The 23,700-nt window shown below is 50.1% G+C and overlaps 1 protein-coding gene across 2 annotated transcripts in view; it reads left to right on the forward strand.

Annotated features, from left to right (window-relative positions):
* The first annotated feature begins 2,173 nt into the window (after positions 1–2,173).
* The window catches only part of NEURL1 (neuralized E3 ubiquitin protein ligase 1), a 72,022-nt gene continuing 50,495 nt past the window's right edge, over positions 2,174–23,700 (forward strand). Inside the window, exons 1-2 of one of the 2 annotated variants that reach the window (XM_019636486.1) lie at positions 2,339–2,699; positions 3,844–3,951. In XM_019636486.1, coding sequence (XP_019492031.1) covers positions 2,615–2,699; positions 3,844–3,951 — 193 coding nt within the window. In that variant the 5' untranslated portion in view covers positions 2,339–2,614. Of the gene's footprint in view, positions 2,700–3,843; positions 3,952–23,700 lie in introns of both variants that reach the window. The other variant, XM_019636487.1, reaches the window with a different exon arrangement.

Raw genomic sequence — 23,700 nt, forward strand, 5'->3', positions numbered from 1 at the left:
TGCCCCAGGTTTACACCACATGGGGCCTGTGACATCTTTGCTGTCCTCTACCTCTGGGGCCTCAACCCCCACCATCCCTTGGACCCTGTTCCAGCTCCTTCTCCCTGAGGAAGGGAGGCTGGGACTCTACGAAGGGCCCAAGCCTCCTCCCAGCCACTGTCTGCAAATCACACCAAGGGACTCACACTTCACACACACTCCAAGGGAATTAGTCTCATCTATACAGAGCCTTCAGATTTATTCCAATGCCAGCAGCATCTCCCAGTGACCTCACTCCAGCAGATTTCAGGGGGGCATGTGAATGCTTGTGAGTGTGTGCACTTATGTAGAAGTGAGCGTGCAAGACAGTGTAGAGGTGTGGGTGAAAATGTGAGTGTACTGCCGTTCAGAGCCCATGGATTTCTGACGCATGAGTCATCGGTTGGGAGTGTGCCTTGGGAAGATACACCCATAAATAAGACAGCACCCCTGACCTGCCTTGTCCATTCTGCAGCTGGCTGGGCACGTGATCCTGGGCATCTGAGAGACTGGAGGCTGGGGTGGGGGCTGTCTTTCCCTTCAGACCCCAGAGAGCAGCTGTCACAGATATTTCTAGCTTGCCTGGAGTCCCAGACATTTAAGGATGTGATGCTTGCAATGGGGTGGGGGTGGAGGGCAGGGGAGAGAAATAAAGGGCGGCTCAGAGGCTTTACTCGCAGGGATCTTAATGGAGCTCTACTGGCAAGCAGGGGGACTCATCCATTCCACAAATGCTTTTTTGATAGTCCGTCAGATGCCAAGCACTCTCCTAGGGGCTGGGGACATGATGGTGAATGGAATTGACCTGCTCTCTCCCCTCACAGAGCTTACGTTCTAATGGGGGAGGCAGGACATAGACAAGACGGAAAGGCTACTTTCCAACTAATCCTAGAAAATGAAACAGAATAATGGTATGGAAAGTGACTGAGAGTGGTGGAGATTCTTTAATTGGGGTGGTCATGGAAGGTCAGGAGGTGACACATGAACTCTGCCTGAATAAATAAAAAGCCATCGCATGGAGACTTGAGGGAAGAACCTTCCATGACAGGATGGATGCAATGCCCATTGCCAGCCCACTTCTTGCTAATTCTGGATCCAGAGTTGTTGAAGCCAGTCCGGGGGCTAGGGGTGACCTAGAGGAGCAGGATGGCAGATTCTCTCTGGGGGGAATTTGGTTCATCTTCTACCCTTGCTAGACTACGAGAGGGAGATGACCAGGTCCACGTAGGAGGAGAATGACTCCCTTTCCTTTCCTGCAGGCTTTCTGGTACAGTGCTGAGCTACAGGATGGAAGAGTCGTGAACAGGCTACTTGCAGAAGCCCCCTTCCTCCAGGAAGCCTTCTTTGACTGCTGCAGGCCACAGAGGCCTCCCCTCTCCCACTCTTACAGTTGACAGAATCACTTAGTTCAGAGTTGGTGGTTCTCTGATGGTTTGTCCCTGAGATCTGTTTCCCCAGCTTGGCCAGCAACTCAGTGTCTTAGGTCTCGCCTGTATTAATCCAAAGGCCCCCGGTGCTATGTGTTCAGTGGGTTTTTTTGGTTTGAGCCATTGTCCCTTCAGATCTGACTGAGAGTGGAGGGTCAAGTGCTGGGGTTCCTAATCTCACTTCATTTATTTAATCGTACATTTTACTCATTAAGTTTTTTTTTTTTTTCTTGAGCTTTTACTGGGCCTGGCACCCAGGGAGATCAGTGTTCTTGCTTTACCGTTTCTCTTGTTTTCAAGACCACGTTCCACTGTTTGTGAGAGGGAGAAGTCCATTCCCTGGAGCCCAACCTCTGCCTGACATCTTCACGCCGCCTAGGTCCGGGGGCCCCGCGCCGCGGAGAGCTTCGGGCAGACGGGAACGCAGCGCGCCCCGGACCACCTCGGGCTGAGCAGGCGCGCGCGTGTCACTAAGACGCTCATTCACCGGCGCAGCTGTCACCATAACAACCGGTGCGAGGGAATTCTGGCTACGGCTGGGGGCGGGGGTCGGGGCGACAGTGGCTGGAGCGCGGCGGCCGGGGGAGACCAACCACCGCGGGAGCGCCCAGCAAGCCCCGCGTTCCACGGAGCTCTGCTCCATGCAGACCCGCCGGCGGGAGGGCGCCACGCACGTCGCCGCAGCGGCCGTCCCCGCGGGCCGGGACCGAGCCTGCTGCTGAGCTGCCGAGCCGCGGGACAGGCCGAGCCGCTGAGCGCCCGGAGCCCTGGCTCTATGGCCCTGGAGGAGCGCGCCGGAGCCACCGCGCCGCCTACCACCAGCCAGAACTCGAGCGCCCGCTGGAGGAAGGGGGGAGCCCCGGGCACCGCCGGCCCCGACTCAGGGGCCCGCCCGCGGCCCCCGCCCCCGCCCCCGTCCCCGCCGCAGGCAATGGCAGGCAGGTAGCCAGCTCGTGTGAGGACCCTCGCGGCGGGCAGGACCCGTAGAGAACCGCGGAGCCCAGAGAGAGGGAGGAGAGCAGCGGCTGGCCCGCCCCGGGCCGCAGCGCCACCAGGGCCCTCCCCCGGTGGCGCGCGTCCGCGCGCGCACACATTCGCACTCTGTACCTCCGCTCCTGCCCAGCCTCTCCTGCCCTCTGCTAGTGCCGAGTCCCCTGGGGCCTGATGCCATGGGTAACAACTTCTCTAGTATCCCCTCTCTGCCCCGAGGAAATCCGAACCGGCTGCCGCGGGGCCACCCCCAAAATCTCAAAGGTAAGGGTCCGCGGGCTGGGCGCAGCTAGAGGACTGGGGCTCAGGTGGAGGGGCAGGGAGAGGTGGAGAGGTGTGGTTGGGCAGGATGGGCAGCTGCCACCTGTTGTGCGTATCTGGAGACAGGAGATGCACATCTGGCCATGGAGGTGGGCTAGGGATGGGGGCGGCCGGTGGTGATGATGGAAACCCGGAGGATGGCGTTCGGCGGCGGGGTCTGCGCAGTTCTCCCTGCCAGCACTGGGAACGTCACTGGAGTTCCCTCAGGCCATGATGCTTGGTGAGCGTGTAGGCGTGAGGAAGGGTATTCGCCGGGTGGATAGGGCAGTGTGGTAGGAGGCTCACATCTGACAGTTGTGCTTCTCAAGGGAGGCATCACAGTCTCCTGTTTTCATCTGCCCAGGGCTGGAGAGGTCACGCTGGAAGCACTAGTTGCATTTCCAATTGGTGGGTCTTAAAGATCCAGGACTGATTTATAGCAGCTTCAAAGAAGGGGCCAGAGCTGATGGCTTCTGGGGTCCTCTGCAGCTGTTGACTTATGGCATTCACCGAATCAGCTTGTTTTCTGGTTCCCCCAAAGGCCAGATGTCCAGTTGGGTCCCTAGAAAGGCGATGCTGGGAGCCTTGAAACAGGAAGGTTTACCAGGAAAGTCTTTGCCCTCTGAGTCCCTGACCCACCAGAACCCTCAGGGAGGCCCTAGGCCCAGTTTTTGGCCCTTCCAAGTGCTGTATCTGACCTTTGCAAGACAGAGCGGGCTCCTCCCAGGCCCTCAGATCCCACTAATTCCCTTCAGGAAGCTGCTTTTCTGTTATTCTCAGAACTAACCAACACTTGTCCTGGGCATTCTGATGACTGAGAACCAGGAAGGGGGAACAACCCGCTTCTTCAGACTGCCCCAGGTTATGAGAAGGATAATAGATAGCAATGCCCTTTGACAGAACATTGATGGTTACAAAGAAGTTTCACAAACACCTTTTTATATGAGCAAGGAAAGGGGTCTGGGCAGCCAGCAGCGCTAATCAGACCCATTTTACAGTTGAGGAGAGCCATGGCCTGTTTCAGGTTCCCAAAGCCAGTGAGGGGCAGAGCCAGGCTGCAGACCTATATTTTCTGACTTGGAATTCTGTCCTCTCTTTTGCTGGACAGTTAACCTTCAAGACTGGGGGAGAGGAGGAGAGACGGGACCACCGTCCTGCATTCTAACTCCAACCCTTTCAGAACTTCAGCTCTCACTCGGCTCGGGAAAATCAATGGGTTTGTTGTGTCTTTCTGGAAATTAATATGGCGGTACATGTCAAGACCTTTTAAAATATCATATTCATTGGCCTTGTGATTCCACCTAGAGGAATTGATCCTAAGGAAATGGAGATGCAGCCAAACACTTATGCACTAGGCTAGGATGTGCATGGCTGTGTTATGTATACCAGGAAAACAACCTAAACTCCCTTTGATCATGGTAGATCCTCCTGGTGGAGTATTATGCAACCTTTAAAACTGTATTTTTGAAGACTATTTGATGACTTGGGACAAGGCTCACAGCAGCATCATGACAGTTGAAAAGGCAGGATACAAAGTTGTATAGACCGTACGATCCCAATTTTGTGTAAAAGAAAAATGATATGCATGCCCAAAAAAATCAACCATGGAAAGAAAGTTTCCAAAAGGTTTTAACCGTGGTTTCCTCTAGGTAATGGGATCACATAAGACTTTTTATTTTCTGTTTTTATATTTTGCTCATTTCAAATGTTTCTACAAAAAGCAAGGATTACTTTTTATAATTGGAGATAAGCTGTGTTAGCATGTGTAAAGACTGTTTCTGAGCATCGGAAACCGATTCCTAATGATGAAAGAAACTGTGGACATCATCCAGTTCAGTGTCCTCCCTTACAAGTGAGAAGGATGAGGGAAAAGGACAGTGATTGACTGGCCCAGTTTACTCAGTGGGTCAGTGAAAACAAGGTGGCAAAACCAGGCTAAGTCCTTCAAGGGTGGGGTTACGCTGGAGGCAAGTGAGTTGACTTGGTGCTTTAATGCTCACAGACTGCCCGAAAAGGCCCTGCTCCACCCTGGAATCCTAGGGGAGCTCAAAGAAGGCCTCCATAATTGTACCTTTTTTTACCTAAAGTTTGGGATTGTGGGGATGTGAGGTCTCTGAGGCTGGGCTCTTTGACAAGGGAGGGAGTGGGCAGGAGAGGGTCTGAGGCTCTCACCTTTGGGACCCCACCCTAGCTTCTCCTCTATCTCACTCCACATCTGACTCCACACCTATCTGACCTGGGAAACCCCCACTTCTGCTGCCTTCCTGGATAATTTCGTCTTCCATGGGAGTAAATGGTGGATAAATTCTCTCCTGGCAGTCTCCCTCCCCCGCCCATCTCCCTTCAGGCTCGATTTACCACAGTCCACTCTTCCCTGCCTCTACCCACACACCTCCTGGAGGTGGACATGAGAATTTTGATTCTGCCCCTTCTAAGCCTAAGATGAAGGACCGGAGCATGGCCATGAAGGCCATCTATGGGTGCCCTCCATCCTTCATCCAGGGTCCACCGATGCTCCTTCTCAGCCTGACTTCTACCCATCCTAACAGCCATCAGCTTCATTCTGTGATTGTTTTAGTGTTCACTCCAAATTCCCTTCTAACTGTATCAGCACTGACCTAAGAGTCTTCTCTGATATATCAATGGTCATCTAGATCCATTCCACTCGTATTGGTGTTGACCTTAGAATCCCTGGCTGTGATTCTAAGACTGTCCACCTGGAGTTCTGCTAGATTGCTTCAGTCCTCACCCAAAATTCAGCTCTAATTCTTATCAGTGTCTACTTAGAAATTTGCTGGGGGCAGGAAACTCTTGATTTTTTTCTCTCCTATAATTGCAATCTGTATTGATGTCTCATCATTTTAATGAAAACAACTGGAAGGGGCCTGGTGTAATAGGGACCCTGGGTCTCACTGGAGATCTAAGAGTGGGCTGGCCTGTCACGCTGGCGTGAAACAAGGCTCGTCTATCACCTGTCTGGTGGTAGACTTTGGTCTTCTTCCTGGAGACACACTGACCTCATTGCACTGCTGTCAATTCCCACTGGGGTCTCAGCAGTGTTGGTCTAGGAGTTTCCAGGGGAGAGGTCCAAGGTATTGCTCTGGGCTTAGTACCAACAGACAGTTACAAGGAGCTGCTATGTGCCTGGCTCAGAGGTGGGGGCTGACATCCCTGTACAGTCACAGACTGAAGATCTATTTGAAAAGGCGATGCTGAGGGAGGGGATGGGATCAAGGACTTGGCTGGGTTGTTGAAATCCCAGATGTGCGGGGCCAGAGGTCAGAAATGGGGGATCAGGGAAGGATTTGAGCTGGACATGGAGGGAACTGCAGAAATTGGAGAGATGGCAAGGGGTGCAGCAGGATTCCTAGGGTGTGGGGAGGAAGGTGAGGGAAGGGACATACAGCAAAGGCTTGGAGGTGGGAATGAGTAAATGTGTGTGTACAATCTCAGTGATGGGCACAGAGTGACTAGGCAGGGGGTTCATGCTTCATGGAGATGGAGAAGAGAATCAAAACCTTCCTCCTTTCCTAGCTCTGTCTGAGTGCCTGCCTGCTTGGGAGAAAAGTCACTAGGAAATCTTTGGGGAGGGCTCCTCAGCCCCAGTGGTCACCGATAGGGGGGGATTGGATGGGCCACCTCCCATCTTTTTTTATTGTGCTAAAATTCACGTATCATAAAATTCACCATTTCCACATTTTAAAGTGTACAATTCAGTGGCATTTCGTACACTCACAATATTGAGCAACCACCGCTTCTATCTAGTTTCAGAACATTTTCATCAGCCCAGAAGGAAAGCCTGTAGCCATTAAGCAGTCGCTTCCCCCTACCCCATCCCCTGAATCCCTAGCAACCACTTTCTGGCATGGATTCGCCAATTCTGGACATTTCATATAAATGGAATCACACTATATTTGTCCTTTTGTGTCTGGCTTCTTTCGCTTAGCATAATGTTTTTAAGGTTCATCTATGTTGTATGAGGTCAGACAATTAAGTTTGCAAAGTCATCCTAGGAAAAGTGCTACATACCTCTTTGCTGAATATCACTATGGTCACCTTCGAAGTACTCCCTTCCCTTGGGAAACTATGCACCGACGCCAGCACCTAATCCATACTTCAAAGCAATTTTGGAACTGTTTTTCTGGAATGGCCATCAGAGCTGTCATCGTATCACCCTTGATGTCCTGAATGTCATCAAAATGTCTTCCTTTCAGTATTTCCTTTATCATCGGGTAAAGAAAGAAGTCATTGGGGGCCACATCAGGTGAGTAGGGAGGGTGTTCCAATACAGTTATTTGTTTACTGGCTAAAAACTCCCTTACAGACAGTGCCATGTGAGCTGGTGCATTGTTGTGATGCAAGAGCCTTGAATTGTTGGTAACAAGTTCAGGTCATCTAACTTTTTCACGCAGCTTTTTTAGCACTTACAAATAGTAAACTTGGTTAACTGTTTGTCCAGTTGGTACAAATTCATAATGAATAATACCTCTGATATAAAAAAAGGTTAGCAACATAGTTGCAACAAATTGGTGAACCTAATTGTCAGACCTCGTAACATGTATCTTCTTTCCTTTTTGTGGCTGAATAATATTCCATTGTGTGTGTGTGTGTGTGTGTGTGTGTGTGTGTGTGTGTATGCCACATTTGGTTTATCCACTTGTCAGTTGATTGATATTTGAGTTGTTACTGCCTTTTGGTTATTGTGAATTTTGCTGCTATGAAAATATAAGTTTTTGTTTGAACACCTGTTTTCAGTTCTATGGGGTATATACCTAGGAGTGAACTTCCCATCTCTTCAAAGCTGGTACTTATTATTGAATTGGACATTTCACAAAGCCCCTGGTTATGACAGCTGCAGGGAGATTGTCCCCCTCCAGGTTCGGCCGGGTGTGACATAGTTTTCAGCATCTCTTTTCCATCCTGGCTGAGGCTTCTGGCCCTGATGGAGGAGCCTCTGAGTTTGGCCAGGAGCCTTAATTCTTCGAGGTGGGCTAGAGTGAGCCACGGGAACTTTCCTGCAGACCCTAAATTCCTCAGTGCTCTCTGAGGGTGGTGGTGCGGTCCTAGCTATTTTCCAGCCTTCACATTCTCTCTGCTACTTCCCTGATCTAGGTCCTTATCCCAGATATTGCCAATAGCTGGCCTGTTTGCCTTCAGTTCTTCTTTTGATACTGCCAGAGTGAGCTGTCTAAAGTAGTCCTTTTGTCATGCCCCTCCCCATCCACAGCCTTCAAGGTTATGACCCAGACTGCCATAATCAGATATCCAAGGCCTCTGTTCTTTGGCCAACCCACAGATATTCTCACAGCTCTTGTCTGGGCTCCTTCCTTGGTTGTCATGATGCTTATAGGTTAGGTGAGCTCATCCAGCTTTCCACCCCCAGTGATGCAGCAAACAGACCTGGGAAAGGGGGCTGGAGTACTCCTCTGACCCTCCAAACTTCAGAGAGAGTTTGGGCTGAGACAGCCTCCATGTTGAACCCTGAACATGCCTTGTTGGTTTTTAGTTCAGTCTGACCTTTGAACCCTGTATTGTTAATCGTAACAATAACATTTATAGCTACTGCGTGTTGGGTGGTTACTGTATGTCATGTACTTACATATAGATTATTTAGATTACTATCCTCCTGACAACCTACTGAGGGAGGTATTGTTGTCATCATTTTGTAGATGGGGAAAGAGAGGCTAAGTAACTTATTCCAGACTGCACAGTTAGTAACTGATGGAGCTGGAATTCAAACCCAGGGCTCTCTGCCTTTAGAGTTCACTGTTGTGACCAGTATACTATCCTGCCCTCATAGAATTCAGCCTTGGTGAGTTCTGTCTTCCACTGTGTGAAAGAAACTGGGGAACAACTTGGGGTCCCTGGACAGAGCTCCAGAGGAGGGGAGGGGGAGGGTACTAGGGGGTTTTGATGCTCTTTCCCAGCCCCCTGCCCCATACACCTGCCCTGCAGGGTCTGTAGTCATGTTGACCCATCTGGCAGTTATTGGACACTTTTAAAAAAATTTTTTATTGGGGAATTGGGGGATGGGAACAGCGCTGGGGAATTGGGGGAAGGGGAACAGACAATTGCTGTCCTTTTGTTCTACACACGTAGCCCATGGCAACCCACTGCCACAGGGGCTGCAGCCTACGCCGTCAACTCACAACAGCCCAGCTCCAGGCCGAGCTGTTGCATCTTAGCTGTAGAGGGCAGTGTCACTGGCCCTCATATGTGGGATCCGAACCGGGGCCTCTGGCATCCCAAGCCAGCTCTGTACCAACTCGGCCGGCCCTATTGGACACTTTTAAAGAAACTTCCTGTTTCCTTGGGTCAGTGTTTCTCAAAGTGAGGTTTTTCTGCTGCCTGTAGCAGCACCAACATCAGCTGGAAGCAGGTCTAGATGCAGGTTTCCAGCCCCCAGGCCAGACCCATTGTCTCAGAATAGCTTGGGAATGGGGCCCCCAAACCTGCATATTTAACAAGATTCCTAGGTCATTCTGATATACCCCAAGGTCTGAGAACTATCAAGGCTGTGGGGCCTCAGAACAGGTTCGCTCTGATACCCTTGGAGTGGGTGAGGTCCGGCTTCTCAGAGGAGGGGAGCCTGGAGTTGGCTAGAGGTTTGGAATGGAGTTACAAGGGTACCTCGCTGAGGGCCTGGCAGCAAAGGTATGGATGGAGGAAAGAAAGTGCAAGGTGTGTGCGGGTCCAACGAACAATTCCTCCCACTTGGAGTGTGGGGCCCTCGGTGGGGGGGGATGAAAAAGCAAGTCAATCTTTGAAGGTAGGCTGGGGCCAGATCTTGGAGGGCCTCGGATGTCAGGATGAATAGTTTAGAGTTTATCAGGTAGGCAGTGAGAGCCATGAATGGCTTTTGAGCAGAGCAGTGTAGTGATTTCATTTCAACAGCAACAGCAGCAGCAGAATACAGGCTGACGGGAGGAAGGGATGAAGCATCCTGAGCTGCTGAGAGGTTAGTGGAGGCTGCAGTCCTGCCTGAGGCCTAGATAAAAGGGCTGGGTGGGACGGCCAAGCTGATGACTTCATTTAGGGTTTCTACGGGTGAATCTAGAAGCATTTCTGACCTATGGCTGTGGTCAGCAGGGCCGTTGCTCATCAGACAAAAAAAAAAAGCGCTCTTAAGAAGCCCAAATCTTGACCCTAGGCACTATGCTAAGTATATTCATGTAGGTGAATTCATTTAATCTCCCAATAAATGTGAGATAGGTATCCTTATTCCCATTTTATGGGTGAGAAAATTGAGACTAATGGACGTTAAGAATTTTATCCAGAAACACTGAACTAGGAAATGGCGGAGCTGGGATTTCTACCCAGGACACTAAAGCCTGTGAGGGAGAAAATTTGTCTTGGGAAGAATTCCTGCATATTGGGGCTCACTTTTCCCTGACTCTCTCGGATGGTAGGTGCCCACTTCCAAGATGTGTACATTGAGGCTCAGGCATTGGCTCTAAACCACAGAGCTCAAGATGGAGCTCAGTATGGAGGCAGGCCGAGCAAAAGTGGTAACAGAAGGAGGAAGAGTGAGGAGGAAGGAGGGCCGGAGCTGGTCGCTGCCCAGGGGATGCCTCCACCCCCGTGGGCCAGCTTGCCTGGGCCCAGTGCCTGTTGGTCTGTGACTCTCTTGTTCTTGGTCCTGAACATCCAGGAGCTAGAGGATGAGGGGCTGCTTCTCGCTGAGCCGGTTGCTTTGGCAACCCTGGGCAGGATGCAAATGGTCTCCTTGGTAACACCTGGGAAACCTGCCTGCAGAGATAGAGAGACGTGGTCTGGCCAGCGGTCAGGCTGGGTGATGCAGGCAGAGCCAGGCCAGGCCAGAAGGCTGAGACCCCAGGCTTGTGAGGAGGGTCAGGCGTATGGAATAGCCTGAGCTTCCTGTTGGCCGTTTTCCAGAGGCCCTGGGAGCCTGCCTGGTGAGACCAGAGGTGCTAACGGGCCAGCCCAGGAAGTGGGAGGAGACGGGGTGGGGGTGGGAAGGGGGCAGACTGAGCCCCTGGATGACAGATCCAGCTACAAGGTTTATTAAAAGATGCTTATCAGAGGTCATTACCCAGATCCTGCTGCTTGGGGAAATGAGCAGGTGCTGACGCCTGGAGGGGAGGGCGTGGGGGTGGGGTGGAGAGAAAAGAAGGGCTAGGAGAGGAGGAGGAAATAGAGCTAGTCACCAGCGGCAGGTGGGAGGCCTGGGCTTTCTGCTGTAGCCTCAGTTCTGGGTATAGGTGGGGCTCTGTGTTGGGCTCTAGGACTGAAGATCGCCCAGGGTGAGAGCTGGGATTCCAGGGATGCTCTGATGGAGAGGGCTCATTCTGTTGTTTAACAAATGCATATTAAGCACCAGCGATGGGCTCATGCTCTCATCGGCATGAGGATGCGCTGGTACACAGAAGTGATGAGGGTTCACTGCCAGGGAACTTCCCCTCCAATGGGGGAGGCAGATGGGAACAAAAATGAATCAGAATATGATAATTGCTAACATGCTGTGTGCTAGAGCCTGTGCTAAGCTTTTTTTACACCTAGTCTCTCATTGAATCTTTAAAACAGCCGTGTGAAGTATGATTATTACCCCATTTATGGATGTATAAACTGAGGCTTAGAGAGGCTAAGTCACTTGCCCAAGGTCACATGGCTGGTATGAGGTAGAGCTGGGATTCTAGTCAAGATAGCCCTGATTTTGTAGCTTGCTCTCTCTCTCTCTCTCTCTCTCTCTCTCTCTCATTCTCACTTAATAACCTTTTTATTTTAGAACAGTTTTAGATTTAGAGTTATTGCAAAATAGCATAGAGAATTTCCATATAGCCTATACCCAGTTTCCCCCTTTCTTTCTTTCTCTCTTTCTTTCTTTCTTTTTTAAAGATTTTATTGGGGTTTTGGGGGAGGGGAACAGCGTTGGGGAATCAGGGAAGGGGAACAGACAAGTTGCTGTCCTTTTGTTCTTCAGTCTAGTTGTGGAGGACATCGCTTCACTGGCTCATGTTGGTATTATCATTGTGCTCTTCCCAGGCGAGGCAGTCGCTCGCCGGCTGACCTGGCCGCTCATGGAGGCTCACGGTAGCTCACGCTGGCTGCCGGCCACTCATGCCAGCTGCCAGCCACTCACAGTAGCTTACCACCTCAGCTCCACTGCAGCCTACGTGGCAGCCCAGCTCCAGGTTGAGCTGTTGTTCACCATCTTAGCTATAGAGGGCGCAGCGTCACTGGCCCTAATATGGGATCCAAACCGGGGCCCTTCTGCTCAGAGCTGGCATCCCAAGCCAACTCAACCAACGCGCCACTTGGCTGGTCCTAGTCATTGAACGAATGACATAGATGTATATTTATTGACCCCCAAAAGACATCATAACACATTGTTAAATGAAAAAAGGTCACAAAACAGTATGATAGCTGTTTGACTATCTCTTCAGTTAATGTCTTACGTTATTATGGAACATTTGTGACAATGGATTCATATCGATACATTGTTATTAACCAATAGCCATACTTTATTCAGATTTCCTCTGTTTTCCCTAATGTTCTTTTTCTGGACCAGGATCCCATCCAGGATACTGCATTATGTTTTTTGTCACCACATTATATATTTAGTTGTCATGTTTTCTTAAGCTCCTCTTGTTTGTGACAACTTCTCACGCTTTTCTTGTTTTTGATGACCTTGACAGTTTTGAGGAGTACTAGGTTAGGCATTTTGTAGACTGTCCCTCTATTGGGATTTGTCTGATGTTCTTCTCATGATTAGATGTGGTTATAGGTTTTGGAGAGAAAGACCATAGAGCTGAGGTGCCATTTTCATCACATCCTATTCATGGTGCATGCTGTCAACATGATGTTGACCTTGATCCCTTGGCTGAGGTAGTGCTTGTTAGGTTTCTGCGTTGTGAAGTTCACGTTACACTTTTCTCTCTTTTCCATAGTATGCTCTTTGGAAGAAAGTCCCTATGCACAGCACACACTTAAGGGGTGGAGAGCTATGCTTAACCTCCTGGTGGGTGGAGGACCCACTGCTTTAACTGCCCTGCTCAACTATTTCGTTAGTTACTTACCCAAGCAGTTACATTGGGATAAGGGCTGTAAAAGAGAAGACTAGGGAGCTATAATGGGAGAGCTTGACGGGGTCCTGGGAGTCTAGGAAAGTTTATCTAGGGAAGTGATCTAAAAATGAGTAGAGGTCAGCTTCACGTTCCTAGAGGAGGTGCTCCTGGCATGTTGGGTGTGGAATTATTCATTTAGCATCCCTACCTCTGCCTGTTAAACGCCACTGGCCACCTAAATGGCATTGTGGCATTAAAAAGATAGCTCTTTTGGAGTGACCGGTTTGGCTCAGTTGGTTAGAGCGTGGTGCTGATAACACTAAGGTTGCTGGTTCGATCCCTGCATGAGCCACTGTGAGCTGTGCCCTTCTTTAAAGAGTCCACTATGCCATTGTAGCCTGAAAGCGATGTGTAACCAATGACCATGGCTGTTCCCCAATAAAATGAAAACAAATAGCTCTTCTATATTTTCAAAAGCACCCCAGAGGGGGCAGTACCATCTCCAATTGAGAGCATTGAGCTGGGTGTGGAGGGCATTGGCATAGGGTGCGCCTGGTAGTGGGGCTAGCACAAGCCCCTGTGCCTGAGGACAAAACTTAGGGCTGGCTCACCACTGCGAAGTATGAGGGGCTGAATCCAGTCATCCCAGCCCCCCAGGCCAAGGAACTTGCAGCAGAAAATCATCAAGCAGACGCTCCCTTGTCCATGGAAGAAGGTGCTGAGCACAGCGGCTGTCCCTATGGGGCTGGAACAGGAGAAGGAGAGAGGACCCTTCTAGGAATGAAGGGAGAGGCTGGGAAGTCGGTCTGCTGGCTTTTTGGCTTCTGCTGCCTCCAGAATGCGATCCTAGCTGCTCCAGAGGGATAGAAAAGGGAGAACATTGCAAGGGGAAGGTGCTGTCATGTGATTAGGGTGGTGGAAGTTTCACATGCTTCTGGCTTTCACCTTCATCATTCACCCTTGACCGCCCCAGCCTCTGCCTGGTATCTGTTGAAAGGCTGATCTTCTCCAGGGGATGGGCCAGTCCAGAGTGTGTGTGTCCATGTAGGGGTGTCCAGGTGCCCCTGAAAGCCAGGGGAGGAGGCACTTTGCCCTGATCAGAGTGTTGGTACCCACTCTGTGCTGGACAAGGTGCTGGGTATGGAGAACTGAGAGGTGAGCACTGGGCATCGTCTCTGCCCTTGAAGTGCTCATAGTCCGACCTCATCCAGTTCGGACATCAGTCCATGTTGGCAGAAGGATCCTGGAGCTCTTTTTCTCCTCTGTGTCTGCTTTCTTTTCCTTTTCTTTCCCTGATCTTCCCAGCAAATGCTCCTTTAAACACATTCTTCCTGAGGGGAGGGGACGGGCAGGTGGTCAGGTGTTTCTGGGGCTGGTGGAAGGGTCCCATAGACACCGCAGAGATTGTTTTGTCCTCCCTCTTTTCGCAGCTCAGATATGGGGTTCTCAGCTCTAGAGAGAGGAAGTGACTTATTCAAGGTCATACAGCTGGATTGGACCAGGTGGTAATGAGTTCTCAAGGCTCTGTCCTTACAGAATGATGCTCTCAGGAGCTGGGACATTCATGGTGGTGGTGGTGGTGTGGGCGGGCGGGAGGAGGGGGGAAGGAATGCTCTCCCCGACTGTGATATGTGCTGTCCCCAGGGGAACTACTGGAAGGCTTTAAACAGAAGAACGACAAGATCAGTTAGATGTCTCAGAAAGCTCTGGAGCAAGAGAGGGGCAGGGGCGGGACCAGGCTGGAGGTTGCTGCAGCCCTCCAGGGGAGGAGAGCGGTGTGGCTCCCACCAGTGTGGGGCATCAAGCCAGAGAGGAATGAGGCTTTAGAAGATTCTCTGGGCAGTGGTCAGTGAGGCACCCAGGTGGCTCGGCATGGGAGAGCTTGGATACTGGGAGGGTGGGCCTCTTGCGAGGTCAGGCGTGTGTGTGTGTGTGTGTGTGTGTGTGTGTGTGTGTGTGTGTTCCCTCGAGAGCTGTGTCCTACCTAGGGCCTTGAGGTCTTAGAGCCAGGAGGAGAGACAGGTGAGCAGGGCAGGGCTGGCTCTGAGCTCTTGGCTCCATCCCTACCCCCTGGGACACCATCAATAATGAATGTCCCCTCTGCTTTTCACAGGCGGCTCTTGGGTGGGCAGAGGCAGGGCCCTCTGTGGTGTGATGTGCACCTGGCTTTCTGTTGGTGCCCAAACCAGGGGCCTTCAGTCCTGCCCAACCAGCCTTCCTTTCTCAGGTGGCTCCTCGCTCGCGGTGGGGGCCAGCCTCTCCTGCCCGCCCGCATACACACACAAACCATAAAAGGTGGCCATAAATCAGTTGGGACAGGCCAGGCCAAGGCCGCTCTGGTTTTCCCAGAGTTGAGATCAAAGCCCCAGACCCTCACCCTGGGGCTCAGTACTTATTAAATTATTAAACTGTCAAGGGAGGGGAAAGCCAGAGGGACTGGACGGATGGCCATCTAGTAAAACAGAATGCGGAAAAATGAGCTGAGGAATGAGGCAGCAGGTAGAAAAGGGGAAGAGAGGAGAGAAAAAAGCTGTGCTTTGGGCTTGGGCACTTTTCACAGGGCTGTGTCTCTTGTATTTGAAAAGCACTTAAATAGCCCCCTCCTGCTTTGTCCTCCAGGATCTCATTCAGTTCCCGTGACAAGGATTCATAGGCCCACTTTACAGAGGAGAAACTGAGGCCCAGATTGTCATGAGATTGTGACAGTCCTGAGTTCTGAGTTCTGTTCCAGGCTCTTTCTGGGTCTCTTAATGGGGCCTCTTTGAATCAACATTAGGTTAATGTCCGTTCCTTTTTTTTTTTTTTTTTAATAATTTTATTGGGGAACATCCATGGTCATTGGTTACACATTGCTTTCATGCTACAATGGCATAGTTGACTCTTTTAAGGAGGGCACAACTCACAGGCCCATGTGGGAATCGAACCGGCAACCTTGGTGTTATCAGAACTATGCTCTAACCAACTGAGCTAACAGATCACCCCTAATGTCCATTCTTGACTCTTGCTTTCAGGATACAGACCAGGGTAAGTGTAGAACCCCATCCTGATCCCAGTAGAACCAGCCAGGACCTCTCCCCACCTCTGGTTCTCCTGGAGTCCCCTCCAGTTTCCTGGGACGAAGGCAGAGGTTGGACCCAATAGAATGCCCTTCCCTACCTGTGTCAACAGTTTCTATTCCCCAGCCCCCCCCAATCCAGTTATTCTCAGGAAAACCCTTCTTTCCCCCCCCAGCTTTATTGTGGCATAGTTCACAAAATTGTAATATATTTAAAGTGTACAATGTGATGATTTGATGTTTATATCCATTGTGAAATGATTCCCACAATCAAATTAGTTAACATAGCCACTACCTCACATAGTTTTTATTTTATTTTATTATTAAAAAAAAAAAATATATATATATATATATATATATATATATCCAGAAGTGGGACTGCTGGATAATGTGGTAGTTCTATTTTTAACTTTTAATTTTTTGAGGAACTTCCATACTGATTCCAAAATGGTTGTACCAATTTACATTCCCACCAGCAGTGTATGAGGGTTCCCTTTTCTCCATGTCCTCATCAATGTTTGTTATCTCTTGTCTTTTTGATAATAGACATCCTAACAGGTGTGGCATGATATCTCATTGTGGTTTTGATTTGCATTTCCCTAATGGTTAGTGACACTAAGCACCTTTTCATGTACCTGTACCTGTTGGTCATTTGTATGTCTCCTTTAGGGAAATGACTATTCAGGTCCTTTGCCCATTTTTTAATTGAGTTATTATTATTCTCTTGCTATTGTTCCTTACATATTTTGAATATGAACCCCTTATCAGATGTAAGGCTTGCAAATATTTTCTCCCATTCTGTAGATTGCATTTTCATTTTGTTGATTGTTTCCTTTGGTATGCAGAAACTTTTTACTTGTTTATTTTCCCTTTTGTTGCCTGTCTTTTGGGTGTCGAACCCAAAAAATCATTGCCAAGATCAATGTCAAGGAGCTTTCCTCCTGTGTTTTCTTTTAGGAGTTTTATGGTTTCAGGTCTTATGTTCAGAACTTTAATTCATTTTGAGTTGATTTTTATATATGGTATGAGTTAAGGGTCCAGTGTAATTCTTTTGTATGTGGATATTTTCCCAGCATCACTTATTGAAGACACTATCCTTTCCCCATCTTGGCACCTTTATTGAAAATTAGTTGACTATATATGAGTGAGTCTATTTCTGTACTGTCCATTCTATTCCATTGATCTTTGTGTCTGTTTTTATGCCAATATCATACTGTTTTGATTAGTACAGCTTTGAAATATAGGTTGAAATCAGGAAGTGTCATGCCTCCAGTTTTACTCTTTTTGCTCTAGATTGCTTTAGCTACTTAGGGTCTCTTGTGGTTCCATACAAATTTGGAGATTGTTTTTTTCCATTTTTGTGAAAAATGCCATTGGAATTTTGATAGGGATTGCATTGAATCTGTAGATTGCTTTGTGTAGTATGGACATTTGAAAAATATCAATTCTTGGGACAGCCGGTTAGCTCAATTGGTTAGAGCACAGTGCTCATAACACCAAGGTTGCTGGTTTGATCCCCACATGGGCCACTGAGCTGCGCCCTCCACAGCTACAATAGGTTGAAGCAACTACTCGACTTGGAGCTGATGGGTCCTAGAAAAACACACTGTTCCCCAATTTTAAAAAAAAATCAATTCTTTCAGTTCATGAACATGGAATATCTCTCCATTTATTTTTGTCTTCTTCAATTTCTTTTATTAATGTTTTATAGTTTTCAGTGTACAGATGTTTTACCTCCTTGGTTAAATTTATCCCTAAGTATTTTATTCTTTTTGATGCTATTGTAAATGGGTTTATTAATTTCTTTTTTGGATAGTTTGTTGTTATGACTATTGTATGCTGATTTAGCATCCTGCAGCTTTTCAGAATTCGTTTATCAATTCTAACAATGTTTTGGTGGAGTCTTTAGAGTTTTCTATAGATAAGATCATGTCCTCTGCAAACAGACAATTTTCCTTCTTCTTTTCTGACTCGGATGCTTTTTATTTCTTTTTCTTGCTGAAGTGGCTAGGATTTCCAGTATTACGTCCAATAGAAGTGGCAAGAGTGGACACCCTCTCCTGGGCTGGGGCTGGCAGATCCTCTGGGGCTGAGGAGATCCGCCAGATACCCAGATCCTGGTGTGGAGCAAAGATGATGGAGGAAGTGCTGGGACAAGGCTGTGAGTGACCAGGATGCCACTCACATGGAAGCGTCTGCATCAGAGTACAGCCCTCCTGGAAACTGGGGCTCTGGTTGCATGACATTCCTCTGGTTCCTTCACTGCAAAACATAAGGGAACCTGTTTTAGGGAGTTTAGGTTTCCTCGTCTGGTCCCCAAGTTGAGATCGAGTTAAAGAAACAAAATATAGGAAGAATCTGGATCAGCTTTTGAGGAGAGAGTTTCCCAAGGTTCAGGGCCTGTACTGAGAGTGGGGGTTTACTGGCTGGTGCTAAGATTCAGTTCCCAGGGCACGAGGTTCTATTTTGGGCTGAAGGTGCCATTTCTGCAGGCAAGATTCTGGCTTGGTATTGAGGTGCCTGTTTTGGGGGTTTGAGTTCCATGCTTGGGGTGAGGGTTCCATTCCTGGAAGGGAGTTTTCACTTCAGGGTCCAGGATTCGTGATTGCAATTGAGCGTTGAGTCTTGAGGCTAAGAATCCATTTTGGGGCTTCATATTCTAGGATTGGGTTGAGGTTCCCTTCTTGGGCTTGGGATTTGATGATCAGACTGGAGGTCTTATCCTGGGAGGAAGGGAAGAGCTAGATGGTGCCCTGGAAATGTCCACCCAGTGGGACCCCCTTTTGCTTCCAGAGAAGACTTTCTGGGGCCAGCATCAGAGGAATGGGCCTAGAGGCTCACGAGCTGATTATTGGGAGGCCCGGATTTCAGCCCTTTCCTGGATGTGAGACAGAATAAATCACTTGTAAGCTCTAGGTCTCCATTTGAAAGCTTGGCCAGACAGTGGTGTTGACTCTCAAAGCACCATCCAAGTTCACTTGATCCTCCCAAAATGACACTAATGGTGGGCTCTATAGGCACCGGCAGCCATTGCTTGGTGAGTCAAATCTGTGATGACAGCTCTCAAGCTGCCCTGGGCACTGCCAGCTTGGTCCAATTAGTGCCAATCGGATCTTAACTTCTGCTGAGGGACCCCTGGGGAGAAGGAGGACACATTAAGCAGGATATGTGACATCTGTGTCCCTGGGGCTTGGTGCGTGCCTCGGGTTGGCGGGAGCCGGGCTGGGCCGGGCCAACAGCTTCCCTCCCTGGTGGGCCAGCTCTCACAGGTCCTGGGCTGTGGGTGCAGACCTGCTGTAACCATGATCTGAAGGGCTCTCTCCATGGTGCTCTGCGGAGCGGTTGTTGCGTCCTTTCACCTCCGACCTGGCTGGCACCCGGCTGAGAAACACCTGCCTTTCTCTAGGGCCACTGCCCTAGTCTCCCAGTTTTTTCTCCCATTACCTCAATACGGATCCCACTCGCAGAGAGTCAGACTTGCTGGGAGAAACAGTCCCATTATATTGGTCCCCGCCTGTCAGCTTCTTGAAGACTTTGTGCCCCTTCCTGCCCTGGATCTTGCTCCAGATCGCCCACAGGTGGCCGAGACAGGTGGATCTTGTCTGTATTTCCTGGAGGAGCAACCTAGGGTACAGTTGTGTGGGCATTTCTGAGGCACCCTTGATGCTGTCTGTACCCACTTGCCCAGGGTCACACAGCTGGCTGGTGGGCCTTGCAGACGGAGCTCCTGCCTCGTGGCCTCCTAACCCCCATCCACTCCTATTGCAGGTGGATGTTCCTCTTTTCCACCCCAATGGGGGACAGCAGTGAGTGACACAGAGCTGTCAGGGGTGAGGCCACACAGGGATTTTCCAGCTCAGGGACAATTTCTCAAATGTTCCAGAAGAACTTCTCCTTTGGGATGGAGCCCCTTCCCTGTGACTCAGGAAACTCAGGCATGTGAGAAGATGGGGGAATTTTCTCCGTCACCAAGTCTGTCCTAGGAATGTAGGGATAGCTCTGGGGCTGCAGGGGCCCTCCAGACCCCCTCTCTGGGCCTGGCCAAGGTACATGGGAGATTGAGAGGCTGAGGAGTACCATTGGGCTATGGAAACCCAGCCCAGACGTTAAACTCTCTGGTGTGGCCCAGCAGGCCTCTGGAGTTCCCCAAGGGCATCTGGGAGGACCCGGGCCTGTCAGTCATATGAGGACTGAGATGGAAAGGCAGGCATGGCGGAAGGCACTGTGGTCGAGGCACGAGCTCTGGAGTGGAATCGGACTTTGTGTTTGCTAACTGTGCTCCCTGGAGCCAGAGGCTTACCCTAATTCCTTCTTGGAGACAATGCTTGACTAGTAATAAATACTAGTTATTACCGTCATCATTAGGCTCAACCTTCAAGCCCCAGCTTAGACATCACTTCCACCAGGAAGCCTTCCCTGACTGCTCCGCTAGGTTAAATGGCCTCAGTGTCATCTCCCACTGCCGCCCTGTGCTCCCCTCATAGCACTGATCATACTCGTTGTCAGGGCCTGCTTACTTGTCAGTATCTTTTACCGCCTGACTTGTTCACCATTATATCACTACCACCAATGCCTGGCACACATAGTAGGCACTCGATAAGACTTTGAAATGAATGCAAGAATGGGCTGATTCTGGAGAAGTCAAACTTCTCTTCCATGGGCCCTTCAGGGCTGCTACAGCCCACTATCTTTTCTTCGGTGAAATGGCGTTTCCTGAATACCAGGCTCTGGGGCCGAGACAAGAGAAGCAGTATGGAACTATTGGTTCACGCATTCATTCCCTGATGGCACAGGTGTTCTTTGGGTGCCAGGCCTTGTGCCAGCCTCTGGGGCAGACATGCCTCTGCTCTCGTAGCACTTGTGGGGCTGATCACTGGGGATGAGGGAGGTTGGAGGAGAAGAGGGTGGTTATTAGGCTGAGGAGTCAGAGAGGGCTCCCAGGAGGAGGGATTGGTTTAGAAGAATGGTGGGGAAGTTGGGATAGCTATGGATGGGCTTTGTCTCGGGGGTGGGCAGGGGGCAGATGGGGAAACGGAGCTGCCTATGTATGGCAGTAAGGCAAAGCTGGCCGATGACAGTGTGGCCCCAGAGGGTGCATGAGCCTTGACAATCATGCTGAAGTGCCACTGATCCCAACTCTGCCATCCACACACGAGTGACCTTGGGCAGATCACGTCACTCCTCTAGGATGAAAACGGTGATGCCTCCCTCTCAGGATTGTCAGACCAAGGTGACAAAGCACTTTGTGAAAGGAGATCGCCCCAGGTAATGGAGGGATCAGGGGTTAAGTTAGAAGGCAGGTATGCCTGTGGATGGGTGGGGCCTGTGGGGAAACAGGAAGGCAGTTCTGCTTTAGGCTTCTCTGTTTTGTAAATAATTAAATTCTTATCTCAAGTTTGTGGTGTCCACACAGCAGGAGGCAGGTGGGGACAGCTGGGAACAAGGTGCTGTATTGTCCAGGAAGTGGGGGAGTCCCTCCCTCCCCCCCTTATCCCTCTCTCCTGGCCTCCTGGTCATGGCAGGCAGGGTGGGGGTAAGAAGGAGTCTTCTTGTCACTGGCTGCCTCGCTACTTCCTGGCATTTCTCTTTCTCTCTCCTGCTCTTTGTGTCCTCATTGTCTGGTGCCCTTTCACATTCCCACCTCTGCAGGCACAAAGGACCACTTGCCCCTGTACCCACAGGCCCCAGGCCCCTTGGCGCCATTACCCTGTGCCTGCCCCACACTGCTGCCTGTTGAAAGCCTTCTCAAACACCCCCATCTCCCCAGGTCTGCCCAACTCCTGAAGGCCCTCAGGCGAGCACCGACCTCTCACTCCATGCTCCGGAGACAGTCATTTTTTTTTTCTTTTCCACTTTTAGTGCTTAATACTGAGAATGTGAAGGTCTGTTTAGTCTTGTCCAGCTAACATAAACCAGCCGGAACTGGGCCTTGGCGGGAACTGTGCTGTAAGTTCCCTTATTTGGAATGAAATTCATTGTTTTTCACTGGAAGAAAGTAGGGGCTTTGGGGAGGCCCTGCTGGAACCCCTCCCAGGGTGAGGCCTGAGTGGCCCATCAAAAGGTCATCAAGGTACCAGCCACACTAGTGCCTCAGGGATGGAGAGGGGTCATGCTGTCTAACCTTATCCTTTCACAGGGGAGAAACAGACTTAGACAGAAGGGACCTGCCCAGAGTCACGGGACAAGTTGAAACAGACCGAGATCTAGAATGTAGCGCCCCTGGCACCCTGGCTCTCAGATCTCGGCTGTGCCAGGGTGCCTCTGGCGTAACAACTGGGGGTGGGGGTGGGGCTGCAGGGTGGGATGGGGGCTCTGATGAAACTGGCTGGAAGTGGCCTGCAGTGTGGAATCTTCCATGGCTTCTGGGCCTAAGCGCAGAGGCCTGGGGCAGTGAGTCGAGAGGAGGGAGCATGGGAGAAGAGCAAGGGAAGAAAGGAAGAAGGGGTGAGAGGAAAGGGAGAGGTGGCTGGGGGTCCGGGAGAGCTAGGTTCTGGCCCCAACTCTCCTGCTGTCTGTCACTGTGACTTTTTTTCTCAAGTGCCTTCTTCCCCACCTGTCCTAGAGACTCATCTAAGGTGTGTATCGGATGAACTGAGGTCAGAGAGTGTGTCTTACTTGTGATGAGCTGTGTGACCAGCTCACTGGGCAGGTTCCCATCCTCTCTGTGCCCAGGTTTCTCCTCCTTGTAAAGAGGGGTGCGGCCTCTTCATAAGTGCCATGCATGAGCGTGAAGGAGCTTTAAAAGCAGAACTTGGGCTCCAACCTTGACTCTGACACTTATTTGCTGGGCTGTTAATTAGGGGCAGAAGCTTCAAAATCTGGGGGTCTAGAGGAAGCAGTGAGGGTCTTTGCAAAGATGATATCAACTCATATATCCAAAACGTCTGTACCTGAGTGCCCAATACATAGAGTGGGGAGTGGGGCAGGAAGCAGGCAATGTGGCCGCTGACCTTGGAGCTGCACAGTTTCCCCAGGCTGGCCTTGGGCTTCCGTGGCCCTGTTTCCTTAGATCCAGCCTGGGCCCCCACTCAAAAAAACAGCAAGTGCATGCTTAGATATTCTTTCTAGAGGAAGTTCCCATTTAACATTTAAAAATTTTTTTTCTCATTTATTCACTTATTCTTTTCACAGAGAACACCCAGCTGGGACGTAGGAAGCTGTAACTGACCAGCTTAGGGATTCCTGAGACGGCTTAAGGAAAGAGAGATGTTAGGAGGTGCGGGCCTGAGAAATCCTAACTAGAAAGCCTTGGGTGCTGGGGAAATTAGGGCAGGAGACACTGCATTATTTACTGTGATTATTCCACTCACTGCTCTGTTAGCAGTAGCACTAGTCCTAGTATCCAAGGCTGTTTATCAAGGTACATTAAACGTTTGCTTCTGCACGCTGAGGGAGGCACTCATTTACAAAAGATCACCTTGTTGCCAAGAGCAAATCACCAGCTCGTGAAACATTAAACGCAGCATTAAAAATGGAAGGAGATGATATATGGACCAACGTCCCCACAGGCCCCGGGTGTGTGGAAGTGGTACCCACTGAAGGCTTTAGATTTGCTTTTTAGGTTGGAACTGCCCTGTGGAGGATGGATTTAAGTGGGACAAGATGGGAGCAGGGAGACCAGTTATGATGGGAATGTAGCTGTCTGGAGGAAGGATGCCAAAGCCTGAGCTACAGTTTTGGTGAAAGAGAGGAAGGGACTCATTGGAGACATATTGGCAGCACTGGTAAATGAACGGCGGGGTGATAAGGGAGAGGGAAGACTCCAAGATGGTGCCCAGATTTTCAGGTGGCTGGGAGGATGGTGACTCCATCAGGGCCCCAAGCAAGAGAGGTGGTTGGAGGGGAAGATGGTGGGTTGAGTTTTGGGATGTCAGAGGAGCCCTGA

Source organism: Hipposideros armiger, unplaced genomic scaffold (assembly GCF_001890085.2).
Source record: "Hipposideros armiger isolate ML-2016 unplaced genomic scaffold, ASM189008v1 scaffold_28, whole genome shotgun sequence".
Taxonomy (NCBI): Eukaryota; Metazoa; Chordata; class Mammalia; order Chiroptera; family Hipposideridae; genus Hipposideros; species Hipposideros armiger.